The 19434-nt window shown below is 44.4% G+C and overlaps 1 protein-coding gene across 4 annotated transcripts; it reads left to right on the top strand.

Annotated features, from left to right (window-relative positions):
- The first annotated feature begins 83 nt into the window (after positions 1-83).
- Positions 84-19257, top strand: brpf1 (bromodomain and PHD finger containing, 1). Of its 4 annotated transcripts, none has more exons than XM_088291034.1 (17): positions 84-457; positions 1909-1971; positions 2206-2987; positions 4448-4637; positions 5575-5862; positions 6604-7130; positions 8861-9050; positions 9160-9291; positions 10236-10364; positions 10546-10909; positions 11976-12287; positions 13124-13402; positions 13993-14140; positions 14799-14932; positions 15012-15127; positions 15191-15345; positions 18491-19257. In XM_088291034.1, the coding sequence occupies exons 3-17, from the start codon at positions 2251-2253 to the stop codon at positions 18672-18674; spliced, it is 3885 nt and encodes a 1294-aa protein (XP_088147160.1). In that variant the 5' UTR covers positions 84-457; positions 1909-1971; positions 2206-2250; the 3' UTR covers positions 18675-19257. The 4 variants fall into 4 exon arrangements, with proteins under 4 accessions (XP_088147160.1, XP_088147161.1, XP_088147159.1 ...); XM_088291037.1 differs by lacking the exon at positions 84-457 and adding an exon at positions 576-1097; XM_088291035.1 differs by lacking the exon at positions 1909-1971 and having other exon boundaries at positions 84-402.
- The last annotated feature ends 177 nt before the right edge of the window (positions 19258-19434 follow it).

Below are 19434 nucleotides of genomic sequence, written 5' to 3'. Positions count from 1 at the left end.
AAATGAGAACAATATTGATCGCATGGGATTGTTTAAGCCAGGTAGCCCCCCAAATGTAACTGAGAAAGAAAATCGAGAGATGAGGAGGAGGGGGGGGTCTGGGAAAGGTTCCCCGTTTTCCCGCTTCGTGTGTCGAATGTGCCGACGGGCGCCCAAGACGACGATGTTGTTAGAGCAATGGCGGCCCCCTTTGTTGTTCATCCTCACTGACTGATTTTTTCCTTTCACTCTTTTCTTTATTATTTTTTTTATTTCTTTTTCGCACACGATGCACCGATTGCGAGAGGACAGTGCTTCTTAAGAGAACACAACGCTCGCCTGGAACGTCGTCTCCTGGGAATTAGGAAAGACGCGGCGTCGATGCGTGAGCCTTGAAAGGCTTCGATCGATGTGATGGAAGTAGTAAGTGAACGTTGCTTGCTATCCGACAAGAAATGAAAGAAGAGGAAATCAAGTAGTAAGTGCTTTGGCATCACTTAATCGGCGGCTGCTTTGTGGCGTTTCTTGGCTCTTTGGGGAACATTGGCTGACGTTTGCAGGCGTCGCGCTAAATTCCACGCCGAGCGGAATGTTGTCATTCGGATGCTCAACTGGGACAGATTGGAGCCGGGCGGTGCGTGAGGTGGTCGTCGCGGTTGGAGGGAAACCATCGCTCGCTTGCTTGCGCTAATCGAAAGTCATCTTGTGGGCACAATGTACTTGTTCGACTTTTTATTGGCTGTAAAAAAGTCAGCAAGCCCCCCCCCCCCCAACGCCCCAGTTCCGAAGCTAACGATTGCTCGCAAATGCGGCTAACGAGCGTCCGAGAACACGCGAAACAAGTCGGCAACCAAAAAGCTGCTGCACGTCCGTCTGCTTTAATGCTTTTTCTATTTGGACGTTTGATCGGTAATTGAAGCCGAATGTTTTAACGAGCTCGATTGTGGTGACAAGTGGCCCCATGCTAAGCTAACGTTAGCGTTGCTGAGCTGCGGAAGTTTGCACTGAAAGTCACCATTTGTGTACTAAAGTTAGGCTTTGGCAGCTGCACAACACCGTTCAACCCTGAACGCGACTTGTAAACCAAAATCTCACTTGCTGCACCCATGCATCACCAAGTATGTTAAACACACACAAGGATTTATTTGTACCTGGCAACGTGAGCCAATACGAGTATTACAATAAAATGCTAAATGTACTTTATGGGCTTAAACGCAGCGATGTAGTCACAATGATGATAGAACGATAACGGTATGACTAGACTATGCTGTACAAAGTCATAGAGCATGTAAATATGCTATTTGGAAGGCATCACTCAATGTTTCTATTCAGTTTTTAGTTTGATTCTTGATACACTAATTTGGAGTTTCACACTGAATACTCAAAGAATCGAAAAGATGAAAATAGCCCAATTTTAAATAATGAAATATAAATACAGGCAGTAGGCGGAACTTAGGCAATGTCATGAATAAATTTGAAGACAGTGACAATTATTTTACAATTATATTGCATTTAAAAAAAATTCCTTTAAAGGCTTTGTGGTATCATATAACACGTAACTTTCTGTTTGGGAAAGCACCAAGTTCAGTGTTTGAGTCACTTCCCAGACAGATGAATTTGTATCCAACATTTTGTTGTGTGGCTTGCAAAGTATGGACTCTTGAGATTTCATTTGATGTCTGTTGCATAATCAGCTTACAACAGCAATGACAATTTTTGTCTGCTAGTTTTAGGATGCAAAATGTGTCCAAAAAGTTCCAGGACTGGTGTCGCAAAAGTTCATTTTCCAAACGTAAACAAGGAATTTCCCTGTGTGGGACAGATGATCAAGCATCTGGCACTTCCTGGCAGAGAAAAACATCACCATGCTGTAGTGATCTCGCTTCTTGCCTGAAAAAGCTCTCTGGGGTATGCTTTTCCTCCTTCCAGATTTTGAAGATTTGTACGACTTCAAAATGGACAGCTAGGATGAATGGAGCTGCGAACGATCCCGTAAGAATTCTTCTCCGGAATGCTTGAAGGCTGGCAACATGCCTCACACTCAAGAGGCAAAACTTTATCATTTGAAATATATCTTTTGTGACACTATTCAAGGAGCTCTTCTGACACCTTTAACTTCTGTACAACTTCTGTATAGTGCAGTGTAACCTTGAGTTTTTGAGGATGGGGGGAGTGCGCCATGATAGGTGCTGCCCACAAGCTTGAAATCTGCCACATTGTTTTCAGATGTAAACCTGAGCGGTATCCGAGCCGGCTGCGGCCGTTGGCGTGATGGGGCTGGACTTTGACGTGAAGACCTTCTGCCACAACCTGCGGGCCACCAAGCCACCGTACGAGTGTCCTGTGGAGAGCTGCCGGAAGGTCTACAAGAGCTACAGCGGAATCGAGTATCACCTCTACCACTATGACCATGACAACCCGCCTCTAGCGCAGGCTGCACCCCACAAGAAGCGCAAGGGGCGGCCGCCTCGCGTGTCGCTCGCCGGCTCGCTGGATTTGGACGATGGCAGCGTTGGCCAAGGAGGAGGGCAGGGGCACGGCGGGAACACGCCTCGAAGCCCCGGTCGCTCCGAGCCTTCGAATTCCCCTGGCAGGGACGCCATGACGTACGCCCAGGCGCAGCGCATGGTGGAGCTGGAGATCCAAGGACGGGTTCACCGCATCAGCATCTTCGAGAACATCGACGTCGTGTCGGAGGAGGACAGCGATGCTGAAGACGACCCCCCGTCTGTCACGGGCGCCAACTCTGGAGGCGTGTGTAACGGGAGTGACAGCGGAGGCGGTGAGGCGGGTGGCGCCGGAAAGGACCGGCCCGACGTTCCGTCCTCTAACGGGGGCAAAGCCACACCCAAGTCCGGAAAGCATAAAAGTAAAGAGAAAAAGAAGGACGGCTCAGCGTATCACCATGGTGCCCAGTCAGGGCCTGCGGTCAAGCTGCCTGAGGCTGTCTTCCGAGAACTGGACCAAGACAGGCCTGACGCGCCTACCCGCCCGGCATCTTACTACAGGTCAGACTCGTGCAAAGAAAGTAACCTTTTTTTCATTCTAATATTTGAATAATTGATTCATTGATAAATTGGATAAAAACAAAAAGAAAAACAAAATATAAATTCCACCCCTTTTTTTTTTTACAGAACTGGACATATTAAATTGACAGTGCAGAAAATGCTCAAACATAATTGCTGATTCAGTTGCTGCTTTCTTCCATTATGTGTCAGAAAATGTTGATAATAATTTTCCAAAGTAAACGCAGATTAGAGGTGTCAAAATCAATTAGGGGTGTCTTGATAGCAGCTATAAAAAACACAATCGGAATATTTCAGTCCACATCCCAAATCCACAGTTTTTATTTGAATTTAGATTTTTGTTTGAATTTAAGCAAGGTCTCAAAGTAATTCATTGAACATGAATTTGATAGTTGATTGGTTCTCTATAAATCAATTAAGTGTTACACCTTTACATTTAAGTACACTTTGTAATCGCCCACATATCCTCAAAAGGTTTTGTAAGTTATTGTTTTTTGTCTTGTTTTTTTTTTTTCCCACGTAACCTCTCACCAGCTTTGTTTTGTTACAAACACTCACCTATTTGCCCTTTTGTGCTCTCTAAAACATCCCAAAGTGCTGCCTGGCCAAGCCTTTTATGAAGTAGAACGCTACGGCAGTTGGTGTCAAGGAAGTACGTTGAAGTGATCCATCTCCACGTCACAAACCACCCCACCAGGCCCCGCCTCTTAAAGGCATATATCTATCTAACATACGTACAAGGGGTGCACTGCTCGCAATTTTGGCCCATCTTGTTTTTTTTTCTAATTTTATTTTCATAAGAGCATCATACACCTTTGATGTTCCAATTTTGTCTTATTGTAAAATATTGAACAATAACTCAGAAAAAAAACCAAATGGGTTGTTTTAACTGTGCATAAATTAGTTCTCGCAAATAGCATGCTAGTCATCTCAAAGTTGTAGAGGACAGTGGCTGACTTTTTCATAGCTCTGCGAAGGGAGATGAGATCAGTTTTACATTAAGTGATCAGCTGATCATGATTGCCTGAGGTTAAGGAATTCTGCGCTGATGCTGATCCATTTGTGCACCCCAAATGCCAACTGTATTTTCTGTATGCAAATTTTAGTTTGAAATTCATTTAGCTTGTGTTTAAAAGGTCTGTTTTAATAAATCGAAACGGATAACGCTGATTATACGGTCAATGCACATCGACTAGGAGACGAGCTTCGCATATTGGGGAGGAGCTAACTTTATCCTGGGTTGTTAGTGGAAGTTGCAGAGAGTCTTGAATGAATGTGAATTTCAAATGAGCGAGACCTCTTGAGCTACGTAGCCACATCTCAGTGTCCGTGTCAGCAGTCTTGCTAAAGTGGCTGAGCACATGCTGATCTCTCACGATGCTCCACCATGGTGGGGAATCGGTGGTGCAGATGTGACTAACGCCGCATCAATTTGGATTCAGGTACATGGACAAGTCAGTGGAGGAGCTGGACGAGGAGGTGGAGTATGACATAGACGAGGAGGACTACATCTGGCTGGACATCATGAATGACAAGCGGCGGATGGACGGCGTCACGCCCATCCCTCAGGAGGTTTTCGAGTACCTCATGGATCGTCTAGAGAAGGAGTCCTACTTTGAAAGCCATAATAAGGTACTCCAGCAAACGCAATACTACAAGGCTCACATGCAAGCATACTTGGCAGCTACATGTGACATTCCACAAAGTTAAATGATTTCTTTCTGTTAATTTTAGAGATTATTTCTCTTTGGGTCACATGACCACATTTCTCATAATTCTTAGGCGCCGAAGCAGGAAGTAGTCGAAAACATAACGACGCTTGCTAGCGACTCAATACGGATGAGAACGATAACACAAACTTAATAAGGAATAATTTGAATTAAAGACGACAAGCTTGAACGACGACATTTATCCAAACATTGGGCGCACTGCATTCAATTTTTGAGAAAATGAAAGGTTTTTAATTGCGCCTAATCATCCGAAAAATGCTGTTTTTTCATGAAACACATATAGAAGACACTTTCATGAAGGACTACAGAAATAATTACTGTTGAGAGGCTGTAAACCGAGGATGTGGACAAGTTCACCAGTTGTTCTGAACTAATATCTGGTTATTAAAATAGTTGACGGTTAGTGTGATTATTGATTAGTTGTTGGTTAATTGATCAATTTTGATGCCTCTAAAATGGGTTGTGATTCAGTAAAAATTCATCAGGAAAAATCTACATTAATGTTGATTTTTATTCTCACCCCCCTCAAAAATATAGATGTTTGCGAACGTCTTATTTTGACTGCTTCCTTGAAGGATTATAGAAATAGCCAATTTACTGTTGAGAGGCTGAACTCAGAGGATTTTGATATTTTGAAGTTAAATAGGGCAAGGTAATATTTTTATTGCGCATTTCATATACAAGACAACTCAATTTTCTTCACACACAAACAATGGGCTCTAAGCAATTAATCGATCATGATCGAAATTGTTGTCAATTAAATCGATTAGTTGCAGGGTAATCAATTCATTGCATTTCTCGTATCCGCTCTCATGTTGGCTCACTGTTGTTTCTACCAGGCAGACCCGAGTACCCTGATCGACGAGGACGCCGTATGCTGTATCTGCAACGACGGAGAGTGTCAGAACAGCAACGTGATCCTCTTCTGCGACATGTGTAACCTGGCCGTCCACCAGGAATGCTACGGAGTGCCATACATCCCGGAGGGCCAGTGGTTGTGTCGTCGCTGCCTGCAGTCGCCGAGCCGAGCGGTGGACTGCGCCCTTTGCCCCAACAAGGGAGGAGCCTTCAAGCAGACAGACGACGCGCGCTGGGCTCACGTGGTGTGCGCCCTCTGGATCCCAGAGGTCAGCTTTCATCCCCGACTATGCTTTACACTTTTGCCCAGGTCACAGTTTGGTATAGTCAACAAAATACAAGACAAATTGCGTGTCTTTTGTAAGAAGGAACCTATTTCGTAACATTTGAAATGTACAGCTTAAACCCGCAACATCCTGAAAATGACGACTGCAGAGAAATGCATCAGAAACAGTTTGAACAGTCTTGACTTGCGTGTTAAAACATTGCTTGGGCCCCATTTGAATAGCATGGCAAAAAGCATGTCGTCTGTCACTGCACTGTTTGTTTTCCAAGGAGGCATGTAGCAAGTTATACTTTGTATACCTTAATTAACATTCTGTGTGGGAACCTTAATAATTCCCCCATCATATTACATAACCTATCCTGCACTTTCCGTATTGTGTTTATGATGGATACTTAAGCAGGAACTAGTTTTGTGCAGAGGTCCGACCCACATAAACTGCACTGTCGAATACAAAAATCCAAAGTGCAGGATGTAGTCCACGAGCCTCGCTTTTGACAGCCATTGTGTCTCTGCATTATTCGGAACATGCTGCAGTATGAAACCACATCGCATATTTACTGTTTGCTCTTTTTTCCACATGGATGCTGCTCAGCAGCTGCCAGGAGCTTGGCTTAATGAGCCTGTTCGTACTGCAGTATTTCTTAAGCAGTGACTGGAGTATTTCAGCCTTTTGCACCAACCTTTTATCCTGACTCTCTGCTTTCAATTGTTTGCCACTCGTCAGGTGTGCTTCGCTAACACGGTCTTCCTGGAGCCCATCGACAGCATAGAGCACATCCCTCCCGCGCGCTGGAAGCTGACCTGCTACATATGCAAGCAGCGGGGCTCTGGCGCCTGCATTCAGTGTCACAAAGCCAACTGTTACACGGCCTTCCACGTCACATGCGCGCAGCAAGCAGGCCTCTACATGAAAATGGAGCCCGTCCGAGAGACGGGTGCCAACGGAACCTCATTCAGCGTGCGCAAGACGGCCTACTGCGACATCCACACGCCCCCGGGATCTGCCCGGCCATTGGGAGGGGTCGGAGGGGTCGGCGGCGCCAGCGGCGCATCGTCTCAGAGTGAAGGTGAACCGGAGGAGGACGACGAGCCGTCCGTCGGCCACGATGAGGATTCCAGGGGCTGGAGCTCGGAGCGGGCCAAGAGGGCAAAGGCCAAGTCTAGACTGAAGATGAAGAGAGCCAGGAAGATCTTGGCTGAGAGACGAGCTGCTGCTCCAGTGGTGTCAGTGCCGTGTATACCTCCTCATAGGTACTGCTCAGCTCAAACATGCACACACTGACTGATCCAGTAAATTGGCCATGTTGGGTGGAATTTCATCAAGAACCTGAACTGCATTATAATTACAACATCAATTTTGAACTTAATTTGACCTTTTTTTTAAACTTTTGAATATTCAATTCGGTTTCAGTTCTTTTTGCACAACTTGATTTTCGACAACAAGGAATTAAATGACAAAATTCCTACAATTGACCGATCCATTTCCTGGTTCAATTGCAATTGTTTTTTAAACAGACCTGTTCCTCATGCTGTTCACATTTTGACATCATGAGATCAAGACAACACCTCAGAGGTAGCTGTTTTTTTTAGATTATTAGATAAAATTTGAGAGGAAGGTGACAACCCAAACCAAGCCAAGAGCTCACTCGTGCATGTGACTTGAGCTATGTGCTGAGATCCAGGTGGCCAATAAAAATGCATCCTCCGTTCACATGATTTTAAGATGACGGCCCTAGCGAGTTGCCAGCTAGCCTTATTTTTAGAAGGTACATGGGTCATCTGTGGCCAGAGAAGTCCCCCAAAATAATGTGCACACAGCAAACTGTCTGGAATGTCTTTTGCTCAAGTGCCATCAGCAGATTGCAACAGAGAGACTGAAAATAGTCATAGAAAGGCATACAAGTGGAGATCCTTGGAAATTTTCAGTCATCTACCGCATAAATTTGCCATTCAGCTTCTTGTTAGACAATAGTAATTTGTGCAAAAAGTAGGGATGGGCAAGTATCAATACCAGCCTTATTTTGAGGTATCGGGTCTCGTGGAGGCTGCCGATGCCAGCCACCAATACTTGAGGCAAAAAATATCTGATTAAGTCCTCCTCATCAGTAATTAGACCTTTACTACGGCGGATTCATACATAAGCGAATCATTATCTGCATCAATTTTGTCGTGTTGAATGACATTTTATGTATCAAAAGTACTAGAGGAATTGATTGATGCTCTGTATCGATGCGTACTCAGGATGAATACTGTACATAAGGCTGGCCCATAAGTCAAAATCAAAATCGCGATATACAATACATGTGATCAATATCAATAGAAAATGTCTTTGATAAAATGTTCGATAGAAAAAAATCAGAAAGCAAACCCCGACCCTGGCATTGTGCGTGTTGTAGGCAGTCCGCAGCCGTCTCCAAACATAAAGAAGTGAAACAATGAATAAGTGTGCACACGTATGTCCGTGTGGTGTACTCAGTCGGAACGAGCGTGTGGCTTAACTTCATTCAATTAAAAAGGCGTTTATTTACTAACTATATTGACCAATTTATTTGACTTTTTATGGTTGCGTTGACCTCATATTAAAGGTGAAGTATTATGTTAAAATAAAATGATCTAGATTCAGCCTTTTATTGTCCTGGTCCTTATTTTCAATAGTAAAAACAAAAAAAGAAAATTCGAGTGATATACTTTTTTAAGTCATATCTTCCCGTCCTACTTGAATGGTACAAGTCTGAAGAAAAAAAAGTACAGAATATCACTCGCAAAAAACTGAAAACACTTGACTGTGTATTAAGGAGTTTTCTCAAGGTCAAATTTGTTTCACCTAAATTGTTATACAGCATTTTCTGTTCATCCTTAAATTTGACCTGAGAGCACCAACATATGATCCTCCATGACAATCGAATGCAGACAACTATAATAAGACATAATCAGATAGAAATATATTCTAGTTGAGTTAACTAATGTTTGATTTGATTCAGGCTAAGCAAGATCACCAGCAACTTAACGGTACCCAGGAAGAGCCAGTTCATGCAACGGCTTCACAGCTACTGGACCCTGAAGAGGCAAAGCCGGAACGGCGTCCCGCTGCTGCGGCGGCTTCAAACGCACTTGCAGTCCCAACGACATATTGAGCCCATCCCGCCGCAGCCTTCAGCTCAACTTCCTGTGGTACGTTATGAGCTGTTCTATTACCGGCAAGTTGCTTTTGAAAGGAATGCGGTTTTTCCTGTTCTAATTACAACACGTCGCACATCCATGTTGCATTTTGCTTCTGCAGAGGGACTGCGAGGAGAAACAAACGGTTTTGAAAGAGCAATTGAAGGCGTGGCAGCGACTGAGGCATGACTTGGAGAGAGCCAGGCTGCTTGTGGAACTCATCCGCAAGAGAGAAAAACTCAAGAGGGAGACGGTGAGATGCATTTTGCATGGGTGATTCCCAACCAGTGTCTCATGAAAGATCATCATGTGTGCCGCAGGAAATGATCCAGTTTCACCTAATTATTACCGTACAACAAATAATGTATCGGCGGCACGGTGGTCGGTTCGCACAAAGGCCTCGTAATGCAAAGCTCGTGGGTTCGATTCCGTCTCTGGCTGTGGAGTTGGCATGTTCTCCCTGTGCCTGCGTGGGTTTTCTTCGGGTGCTCCGTTTGCCTCCCCCATTCCAAAAACATGCATGGTAGGTTGATTGAACACTTTAAATTGGCCCAAGGTGTGATAGCGGATGGTTGTTCTTCTATGTGTGCCTGCAATTGGCTGGAAACCAGTCCAGGGTGTACCCTGCCTATGGCCAAAGACAGCTGGGATAGGCTCCAGCACGCCTGCGACCCTTGGGAGGAGAAGCGATCCAGATATTGGATAGATGGAAATAATGTATCTTTATTCACGTATAGAATAATCCCTCTTGTGTCAAGGAGTTTTCGTTTTGGACCACTCCTGCAACACATGGGGGATATTTTTAAATAATATACAATACCAAAATATAAAATACACGTGAGGTGCAAGTATTTTTTTGTTCCCTTGAGTTTACCGTCTTCGCAATCTACACTGTAGTATCTGTGACGTTGAATTTGTGTCTGCTTTTAAATGGCGGGCCTGGCTTGTTGTGGGAAGTCAGCGACTGAGAATGTAAAGTTGTCTGGCTGTTACCTGACTAAATCATTAGCCACAATACATATTGAGTAACGGCGACAGTTGACGCCACCGACAGTATTTTGTTACCAAAGCGATTGAAAGAGCACCAGTGGCTGTTTCCATCCTCCCTCTATTCAAACTACCTGTTATGGATTACAATTTGTTCTAACCAACACTGTCTAACCAAATAGCAATGGGGTCTCCTTTTTCTGTGTTCAGATTAAAATGCAGCAGATGGCTCTAGAGATGCAGCTGACTCCCCTCCTGGTGCTGCTGAGAAGTACGTTGGAACAGTTACAGGAAAGAGACACTAACAACTTCTTCACCGAGCCTGTGCCCCTTGCAGAGGTTAGTCAATGTCCTCACACACACGCACACACACGCATATCTGTTTTAGGTCAAGTGTATTTCCTGGTCTTTATCCCATGACTTATTTTGTTATAATTTGCTAAATGTTTTTATAGATGTGTATTGTGAAAGTTGGGCTCCTACATTGGTCCAAAAACTTGTTTGCCCACTGTGGCTGCAGGTGCCGGACTACCTGGACCATATTGACACTCCGATGGACTTCCAGACTATGTGGAACCTTCTGGAATCCCACCGCTACCTGACTTTTGAGGCATTCGAGGGCGACTTTGGTCTCATTGTCAACAACTGCCTCAAGTACAACGCCAAGGACACGGTGTTCTACCGGGCTGCCTTGCGCCTCCGAGAAATGGGCGGAGTGGTCATCAGAAGTGCCAGGCGGCAAGCGGACAGGATCGGCTTTGACTACGAGACCGGCATGCACCTCCCCCGAGAGGCCAGTCCCGACACCCGACGGGAACTAGAGAGGGAGCGCCAACGGGAACGGGAAAGAGAACGAGATTGGCCGTTGTCGTCTAATGAAGATGGTGAGGAAGCCTCTCCATTTTGAAGACAAATACAAGGCTGTGGCCCTTAAACGCAGTCGCTTTGCCACCCTAGGCATACTCGACACACAAAAACATAAATTGGAATATACGGCTTTCTGGTGCAATGTCAGGATGAATCTTTTAAATTACCTTCTCTACACTTTTGAATGCACTTGTCCTACTGTTCTGTTTCACTACTTTTCGACAACGACAGCTGTTTGGTCCGTGAATGGAGCGATACATTTAACCAGTCGTCTTCATCAGGCTGGTTACGTTTTGACCTTGACATAATCTAACAATTACTAAACGGAATTTCCCCGTCAAACAAGACAGAGGTACCAAAGTGCGATGCGGTTCATGACTGGCATTAGCAGGCTCACTTAAAAAAAAATTGAAGGGGGCAGATCAGCCAGTGATGAAAGTTTATCAATCCATTTTATAAGTCACTTAATCTTCTGGAAATCTGATGACATCAAGGAATTGCCTGTGTTTTCAAAGTCCACCTTTGTGAGACAAGTGTACAGTCTGTCTCAAACCTGCTTTTTTTTTAAAAGAAAAATATCTGTGCTTTTATGCACTCAGCAGCACTAAATGTCACATCCAGAAATATTAAATACATTAGCATAACTATGGGAAGTTAGTGTTACATACTAAAAATGTCTTGCCCATTTGAACAGGAACTGACTAAAACTCAGGGACGCAATTAGGTTCGAATTATGAATCAATAGAAAGCACAGACCAGAGAACTACAATTGAAAACTATTTGATTTAATCACTATTTGACTGGACGTCCCTGATCAGCAGGTTGCAACAGAAATACAAAGAGACTGGAAGACTCACAGAAAGGCATAGAAGGGAACATCCATGGTCCTTGGTGAACTTGATTGGTCGAGACCTGCAGGTTGTGCAAAAAGGTACTGAAACACTGAGCAGCTGGACATGTGCAATGAAAGGTTTAGGGACGGTCAAATGAAAATGTTCTGTGAATTTCAGGTCAGGGCTCAATATATCCCTCACTTTTTGTGAGGAGCATTCAATGCTTTTTGACATGTTTATCCCTTCGTAGAGCTCCTGGTGCCAGAGAACAGGCGGCGACTGCCTTTGGAGGAGCAGCTGCATTACGTGCAGGCACGTCTAGAGGAGGCCAGCTCGGGGAAGCACAGCATCGGCCAGTCCCGCAGAGCCAAAGCTCTCCGGAAGGAGCTCAGCATCATCAAGAGGAAGCTGGCGCACCAGCGAGAAGGCGGCTTGGGCGGCGCCAGGGATTCTCTCGGTGGCGCGGGCGGGGGAGATCGGGGCTCGCTCCCGCATCGGCCCTCGTCCACGGGGCACCACGACGAAGGGGAAGAGAGCAGCAGTCAAGAGCTCGGTGGCAAGGGTCAGTACGCTAATCTCTTACTTGTCATTATTCACCAATTCACCTCTTTGAATCTTTCTGCGGAATCTGCCACCAACTATCCATCCATCCTTTATCTGAGCTGTTTCTCCTCACGAGGGTCGCAACGCGCTGGAGCCAGTGTTAACTCGACATAAGAGCACAAACAGGAAAATTGCGCGAAATAACGCTAACGTTGAAAGTAGAAATGGACGGAGCAATGTTTTGTTGACACGGAGGTTGCAACGGCTTCTTCTTGTTCTACTACTACTACTGTTTCTGATTGGTCAATCTGCGGATGTCAAAATAATTAGTTCCGATTGAAACCATGAACCTAATCGGATTAAGCAAATTTTCTCCATGTAAACGTGGCTATTGATACGCTGACATCACATGCCATCTCATCAGGTTTTTTTTTTTTTTTTTAAATTTAAAAGTGTAAGAAGTTGTTTTTTTTTTTTCTCTCATAATTGTCTCTGTGTCCCAGATTTTCACTTATGGCGGCCGGATGTGGTAACACGTCGTCCTCATTGAGTGGGGCTTCACTCGACATCTTGACTAATAGAGTGAAAACTTTCTATGTTGAAGAGGAGTGTAGCCTGGGATGTTAGGAGTCAGAAATAGTTTTTGTTGCATATACACAGCCAGTTTTTTCCCCCCCAAAAATGCAATCTGCAAACCTTTATTTAAAATGTATTTTTCTTAGTGACAATGTTGTCATGTATATTTATTTTTTTAAAGGGAGGCGTCAATTGTTCACATTTTAGTTTTCCTGTATTGTGTTTGTGCATCACTCAGACTAAAGGGTTCTTTTTGTGGTTGTTTTTAACTCCTAACAGATCTGAGCGTGTCGTCGTCTGCCTTGGCTCCTGAGGTGGGCCGACGGACGTCCGTTCTCTTCTCCAAGAAGAACCCCAAAATGGCCGGACCTCCCAAAAGGCCCGGACGCCCTCCTAAAAACCGGGATGCAGGCTACGTCGCGGCAGGGGTCGCCCCCAGCCCCATCGGGCCCCCTCAGTTGCCTATGCTGTCGCCGGGCAGGCAAAGGAAGCGTCCGCGTAGCCCACGCACCAGCTCCACCTCCGACACTGACAGCGACAACGACGATCTGCTGCCAGGTGCTGGAAACACACACACACAATAATTGTACATGAATATTTTTACGTTCAGCACACTAGCAAACTTTTTTTTTTTATTACTATGTTTTACCATCCCTCATCAATCTTGCTGGTCTCAGACCATGTTGTTGTCTTTCCTGAGTGATAGATTAGTGGTTTTCAAACTTTTTATACCAAATACTAACTCGAACTAGCTAGAAAAAGGTAAACACAATAATTGTACCTAAATAGATGTAAGACAGACTGTTCTCAACGATTAGATACAAGTAAAAAGTTAAATACAAGTGAATATTTAACAAGCACATACTGGATTAAAAAATATATTCAGTCACTGTTACCTTATGCACTGTTTCACCGTTTAATTCAGTACTTCTTTGGTCTACCACTAGAGGCAACTTACGTACCACTGGTGGTACACACACTAACATTTGGAAAATCACGTTGAATGTCAGCAGCCTTCAGCTGTCTGTTTTTTTTTTTTTGTGTGTGTGTGTGCTTTTCTTTGTCAAAGCACGTTTTGACCAAGTACATTTCAAAATGCCAAGAAATCAAGTTCTTGATAGTGCTTGTTGACCATGCTGTGTGCGCAGGTCTGCCAAGTAACGGATTTGACGGTGGGAACCAGCCCGTGACGGAGAGCTTCCGCGTGTACAGAAATGACACGCGTCTTCCACGTTCCAGCTCCGACTCTGAGTCGACCACCAGCAGCAGCAGCAGCGCCGCCTCCGACCGGACCAGGTCAGACGACTGATCACTCTCACGGTTATTAATAAATCGAGTTCCGTCGAGCGCTGACAAACACAGAGGGAATCTTATTGAAGAATGACATAAAAATGCCGCATAATGGAGACGTACTCAAACACACTTTTTCAACATGTGAATATTTTTCAATCCGCCCAAAAAACAGATTGCAAGTATAAACTGAATAGAAAACACAGCACAGTCTGTGTACCTTCAAGAGACGAGGCCCGGTGGGTTGGCCACATTTGCTTCAGCAAACATTCAAACACAACACAGGAAGACCATTGGCGATTATGGAAATCAAAATCAGAATCATATTTGAGTAATATTGAAATCCAGACTAATAAAAACAATTATTCATAGATTTCAAAACTGACTTGAGTTACCCTTTAAAGCACACTCGGGGAGGGCAAAATGATACACGTTACACGCTTGGTGCACAATATGGTGCATTCAGGTACTTTCACAACATCAGGAACTTGCAAAAACAGTGTGTCGTTTGGCACAATCGCTTCTCTTCCATTTGTTTTTAAGATTGTGAGATGCGAAAACCGATATCACAATTAGATTTCAATTAATTGCTTAGCCCAAAGGCTCGAGTCAAGATTCGAACCCCCAACCATTGACAACTGTACTTCTCCTCTTGGTTTGACAGCACAACGCCGTCCAAGCAGGGCCGAGGAAAGGCGTCGTTCTCGCGTTCGGCCTTCCAGGAGGACAGCAGCGAGGAGACGTCAGGCACGGAAAACGAGTCGTACTCTGTCGGAGGTTCCAGAGGAGTTTCGCACCGTAAGTGGGGAAACCTCCAAGTCGGTGACAAAAAGATGGGTGGTGTCACTCAGTGCTCACTGTGCATCTTTGCCATCAGTGGTGCGCGGGCGGTCGCGATCGGGATGCTGGATGACGTCGGACGATTACGCCACATTGGAGGCACTGGACTTGGTGTGGGCCAAGTGCCGAGGCTACCCTTCGTATCCCGCTCTGGTGAGTCCGTGTGATGTTTGACAGAGGCCGTGGCATCTTAAACATGATGACAACTGTGTGCAGATCATTGACCCTAAAATGCCCCGGGAGGGCGTGTTTCACCGCGGCGTCCCCATCCCCGTCCCCCCACTGGACGTTCTCAAACTCGGCGAGCAAATGACCCAGGAAGCACGCGAGCACCTCTTCCTGGTCCTCTTCTTTGACAACAAAAGAACATGGTTAGTGGTTTATCCTCTTTATGTAAATGTCTTGTGACATTTCTCTTGCATGTTTCTACTTTTGAGGCAGCAACTATAAAACTTTAGCAAGGCAGAGAAAGGCAACTTTATTTACATCGCATATTTCTTAAACAAGGCTACACAATCTGCTTTTTGTGGCATGTGCACAATACAATGTGCGTCACGTTGTCGTGAATAGGGACCAGGTAGGCCTCTGAAAATTGAAAAGATGTATATAATTGACTAATTACTTTACTTTTAATAAAATTAATTAATTAGCCGATTAATCGGTAATCTGTAATTTTTTTTCCTGCTAAAACTCAGCATCGGCCTGAAAAAAATCCATATTGGTTGGACCCCAGTATGCACTGGTCTCATACACTTTCCAATTTTAATACGATTACGTGAACAGTGCTCATTGAGTTGTTTAAAGCTCGGGAAATATTATTACATCCTGCTTTAAACTTCAGTACAATATCTCGGATCTGCCTGGTGTTTTCCTTGTTCTTCATGATGCTATCAGCACTTTAAACAGACCTCTTAGACATGTAGCAGTTTCATTTACTGAGATTGATTACATACAAATGGCCTCTATTTATCATTATCAGTCATTTAGGTCAACATTGAATCATTTTGAAATCCCCAGGGAGCTCATGGTGTGGGTAAAGGAGCTGAGTAATATTGCATGACCCGCTTTTCAAATTTTCATTTGTAAAAAAAGTTTAAAATGTCATATGAATTTTATTACTCTTCACAATTATGTCCCACATGGTGTTGATTCTTCAAAACAAAAATCAAAATCCAATCTTTTTATTTGAAGCTTGAAATGTGGCAAAAGCCACTATATATGGTGATTTGTGCCACATATGTCACCCTGGAATATGGAATTTGTAGAAGGTCCTTAATACAGACGGTAGGCGGAAAAAAGGTGTTAGTGCCATCATTGCATTTACATGAGGTGACAAAAAAATGTAGCCAAGATCTTTTGACAGATACTTTCCAACAATTCCTTCACATCCTAAACATGAGAAAAATGCTAAAATACTGTTGCTATGTTGCGGAATACGAGCGTGTAAGAATGATCAAGCGAGTATTGACCATCCGGCCAACTTTTACTAACTCGCTAAAGTAATAAAAGCATTTTGTCTCTCCGTTTGCTTGCTTTCTCAATGTTAGAGTGCGGGCGTAGTTATGTTTTCTTTAGTGGTAGTCAGGCTTGGAAGTCTGGTAATCTCTCATCCCGATCGTTTTTCCGCAAATCCTACCTACAATGTTATTTTGACCAATCTCAGTCTTATCTCCTCCGAATCATTTCCAGGCTAGGAATGTGGACTTACGTCTTGCTATTAAAGCACTTGCTGAACGGGACTCTACTCCGTAGTTGAAACAACATTGTTTTCCAACGCAACTGGTGCCACTGAGTCACGTTCGCAGAATGTAGGTTTATCACTTCCTCTTTCTTTACCGTCTTTGCAAGCCGATTCGTCGAATGAGGATTTCATCGCTTCCTCCTACTTTGCAGCCAATGAGTGAATCTGTTAGTTTTTTAATGGGTCAGTTTTTGTGACCGTATTAATAGTTGAAATTGCACAAATGTGAAAGCAACTTTGTCAATAAATATCGAGGACGATATATATCGCCCACCCCGAGCAAGCAGTTTTGCGATTGTTTGAAATACGCAATGTATATTTCTCTGTTTTGAGCTGAGTTTTCTAGTAAACCTCAAGTGAGAATGGCAAGAAACAGCTTGAAGCCCCTTGCACTACACCGAGTAAGGGCACAATTTCAAACGTTCCCCAGCCTAAGATTGATATTTAGTGGACAAGTTCTAGCCTTTGCAGTTTTTGTTTTGGATTGTCTTCTTTGTGCTTGTCGTGTAGGGCCCCTTGGAAGGAAAGTTGATTAGCACGCTATTAGCAGCAGCATAACAAGTTGTCAGCACTTCAAGCCCGACGTTTCAACCTCTAAGTGTGTGCCGAGCAAACCCCGCCGCCCCCGTGAGGCGCTTACCATTTTCCTGAATGTGCACATGCGTCGTTTGGTGGCCTGATTAAAACGGAAACTCAGCAAATCATCAAAGAACGTTTCACAGAAATGGGCCAAAAGTGTTTTGTGAGAGAAGTGAAGAGGAGGGGGGAAGCCGGCCACTGTGGTTTCTTGTCATGTCATTGAGGCTGGTGTCAACACCTGCGTCTGGGCTAAGCCAGTGCCACCGCATTACCAAAGGACGACAGCTACAGCAAACGCTGTCATGTCATGTCACCAAGTACCTCCTAAAACAAAACATAAAAACACTGGCACTAACACCATTAAGACCACTGGATTTGAAAAAAAAAAAGTCCTGCGCTCTAAGTTAGGCAAAACTGGCCCTAAATAAATGTTTCAAAACAATAGTTGATTATGATTTCCCCTATTTTCACAACACTAAGGCACAATTAAAAGTCTTAAATGTTCTCCAAAATGGACTAGCCGCTTAATAATGCGGTGTGCCTCGTGTGTGCACCAAGTTCCAAAATCTGAAAATGTTGTCGTGACTTTCTTGGGCGCTCCGCTTGACTGACTGGGAGAATTGCTTGTCGACACACTGCTTATATAGAGGAAAGGCGGACGTGACTGAGGTCAGCATCAGACACGTTCATAGTCAAGTTGCGATCGGCATGTGACTGATGAATGGCAGATGACGTACACAGCTTACAAATATAAAGTGCATGAAGGAGCAACACAAAAACTGGCATGAGATATTCTGTTTAAGGTTGAGTTCCTGTGTATCAGTAATACAGTGACTAAATAAGAGGAAATACAAAGATTTCCTCATTTACCGTGGGAGCCCCGAAGATTAGGGGCAAACCTGCTCCTAGTAAAAAATAAAATAAAATAAAAAGTATTTATTTATTTTTATTTAATTTTTTTAATGCTTATTTGAAACTGGCTGCAAATACCTTTTCTTTGATTTTTATGAAAGAAGTAATAAGAATGTGATTTATTGTATTTTGGAAGTAACTTGATCTACGAACTTGATCTGTTTAGAGAAAAAAAGCGTGCCACCCTCGCTGGAAAATCAAGTTGAACCACATAGAGCTCAACTGACATTCCTTTTCTGTTTGTTTTCTTTCTTGTCCATGTGCGTGTGTGTTACCAAATACAGGCAGTGGCTGCCGCGCTCCAAGCTGGTGCCACTGGGCGTGGACCAGGAGCTGGACAAGGAGAAGATGCTGGAGGGCCGCAAGTCCAACATCCGCAAGTCGGTGCAGGTTGCCTACCACCGGGCCATGCAGCACCGCAGCAAAGTGCAGGGAGACCCCAGCAGCGAGACCAGCGACAGCGACTGAAAGCACGCATACACATGCACTCACGGCATCTCGCGCGGGTCACAGTCAGTAAAGTGGCACTTGTGCGCGTCTCACAAGAATTCCCCACATAATGTCGTGCCACTTGGAAGCAGTCCACCGTGGTTGTCTTCAACAAACTTTATTTAATCGGATATATGATGAAATGTATTTAAATGCACGAGCCTAAATGTGTATAAAGAGGAGGCCAGAAAATTGGCCGTGCGGCGGGCGTGCCTGACAAGCGGCGCACGCGAAAAGCCGCCCTCACCCAAGCACGTCCACATTCGGATACCAAACAGAAGCCAGAACCTGAATTCCACCTAATTTATTCAGCGCACGACTCTTTGCGAGTTCCTCCCGACACTTTGCGGTCTTTTAAATTTTTAATCTGTTCCTCATCATCATGATGTCACATCTTATCCCAACACTTCCCGTTTTGAAGCTTTTGTAACGTCACACAGGTCGTCAGGTTGGTGACCAAAGTGCGGCAGGAGTACGGTTGCCTCACTGACGCATTGTCCCAAGATGAGCGCTTTACAATTTTTATATCAGTACAGCTCGCAGAAGAATACAACTTTTAATAAAAAAAATTAAAAAAACATCCCGTGTGTGGTCTTCTATGCTTTTGTGTCTTGACTCGCTTGCTCGTCTTATTGGTGGACTCAACAGACGTTTTTGTTTGGGAACATAAGAGGACGCCGGAGTACCCGGAGAAAAGCCACTTTAGCGCAGGAAGATCATGCAAGCTCCACACGAGAAG

This window comes from Idiotropiscis lumnitzeri, chromosome 3, assembly GCF_059441095.1.
Source record: "Idiotropiscis lumnitzeri isolate Australia: NSW breed Sydney's pygmy pipehorse chromosome 3, RoL_Ilum_1.0, whole genome shotgun sequence".
Lineage (NCBI taxonomy): Eukaryota > Metazoa > Chordata > Actinopteri > Syngnathiformes > Syngnathidae > Idiotropiscis > Idiotropiscis lumnitzeri.
This window is presented reverse-complemented; position numbering and strand designations above follow the sequence as displayed.

Coding starts and splice junctions, on each gene's coding strand:
- brpf1 (XM_088291035.1), top strand. CDS start 2,251: ATGGGGCTGGACTTTGACGTGAAGACCTTCTGCCACAACCTGCGGGCC. Junction 5,863..6,603: donor GCGCCCTCTGGATCCCAGAG/GTCAGCTTTCAT, acceptor GCCACTCGTCAG/GTGTGCTTCGCTAACACGGT. Junction 13,403..13,992: donor CAACGACGATCTGCTGCCAG/GTGCTGGAAACA, acceptor CTGTGTGCGCAG/GTCTGCCAAGTAACGGATTT.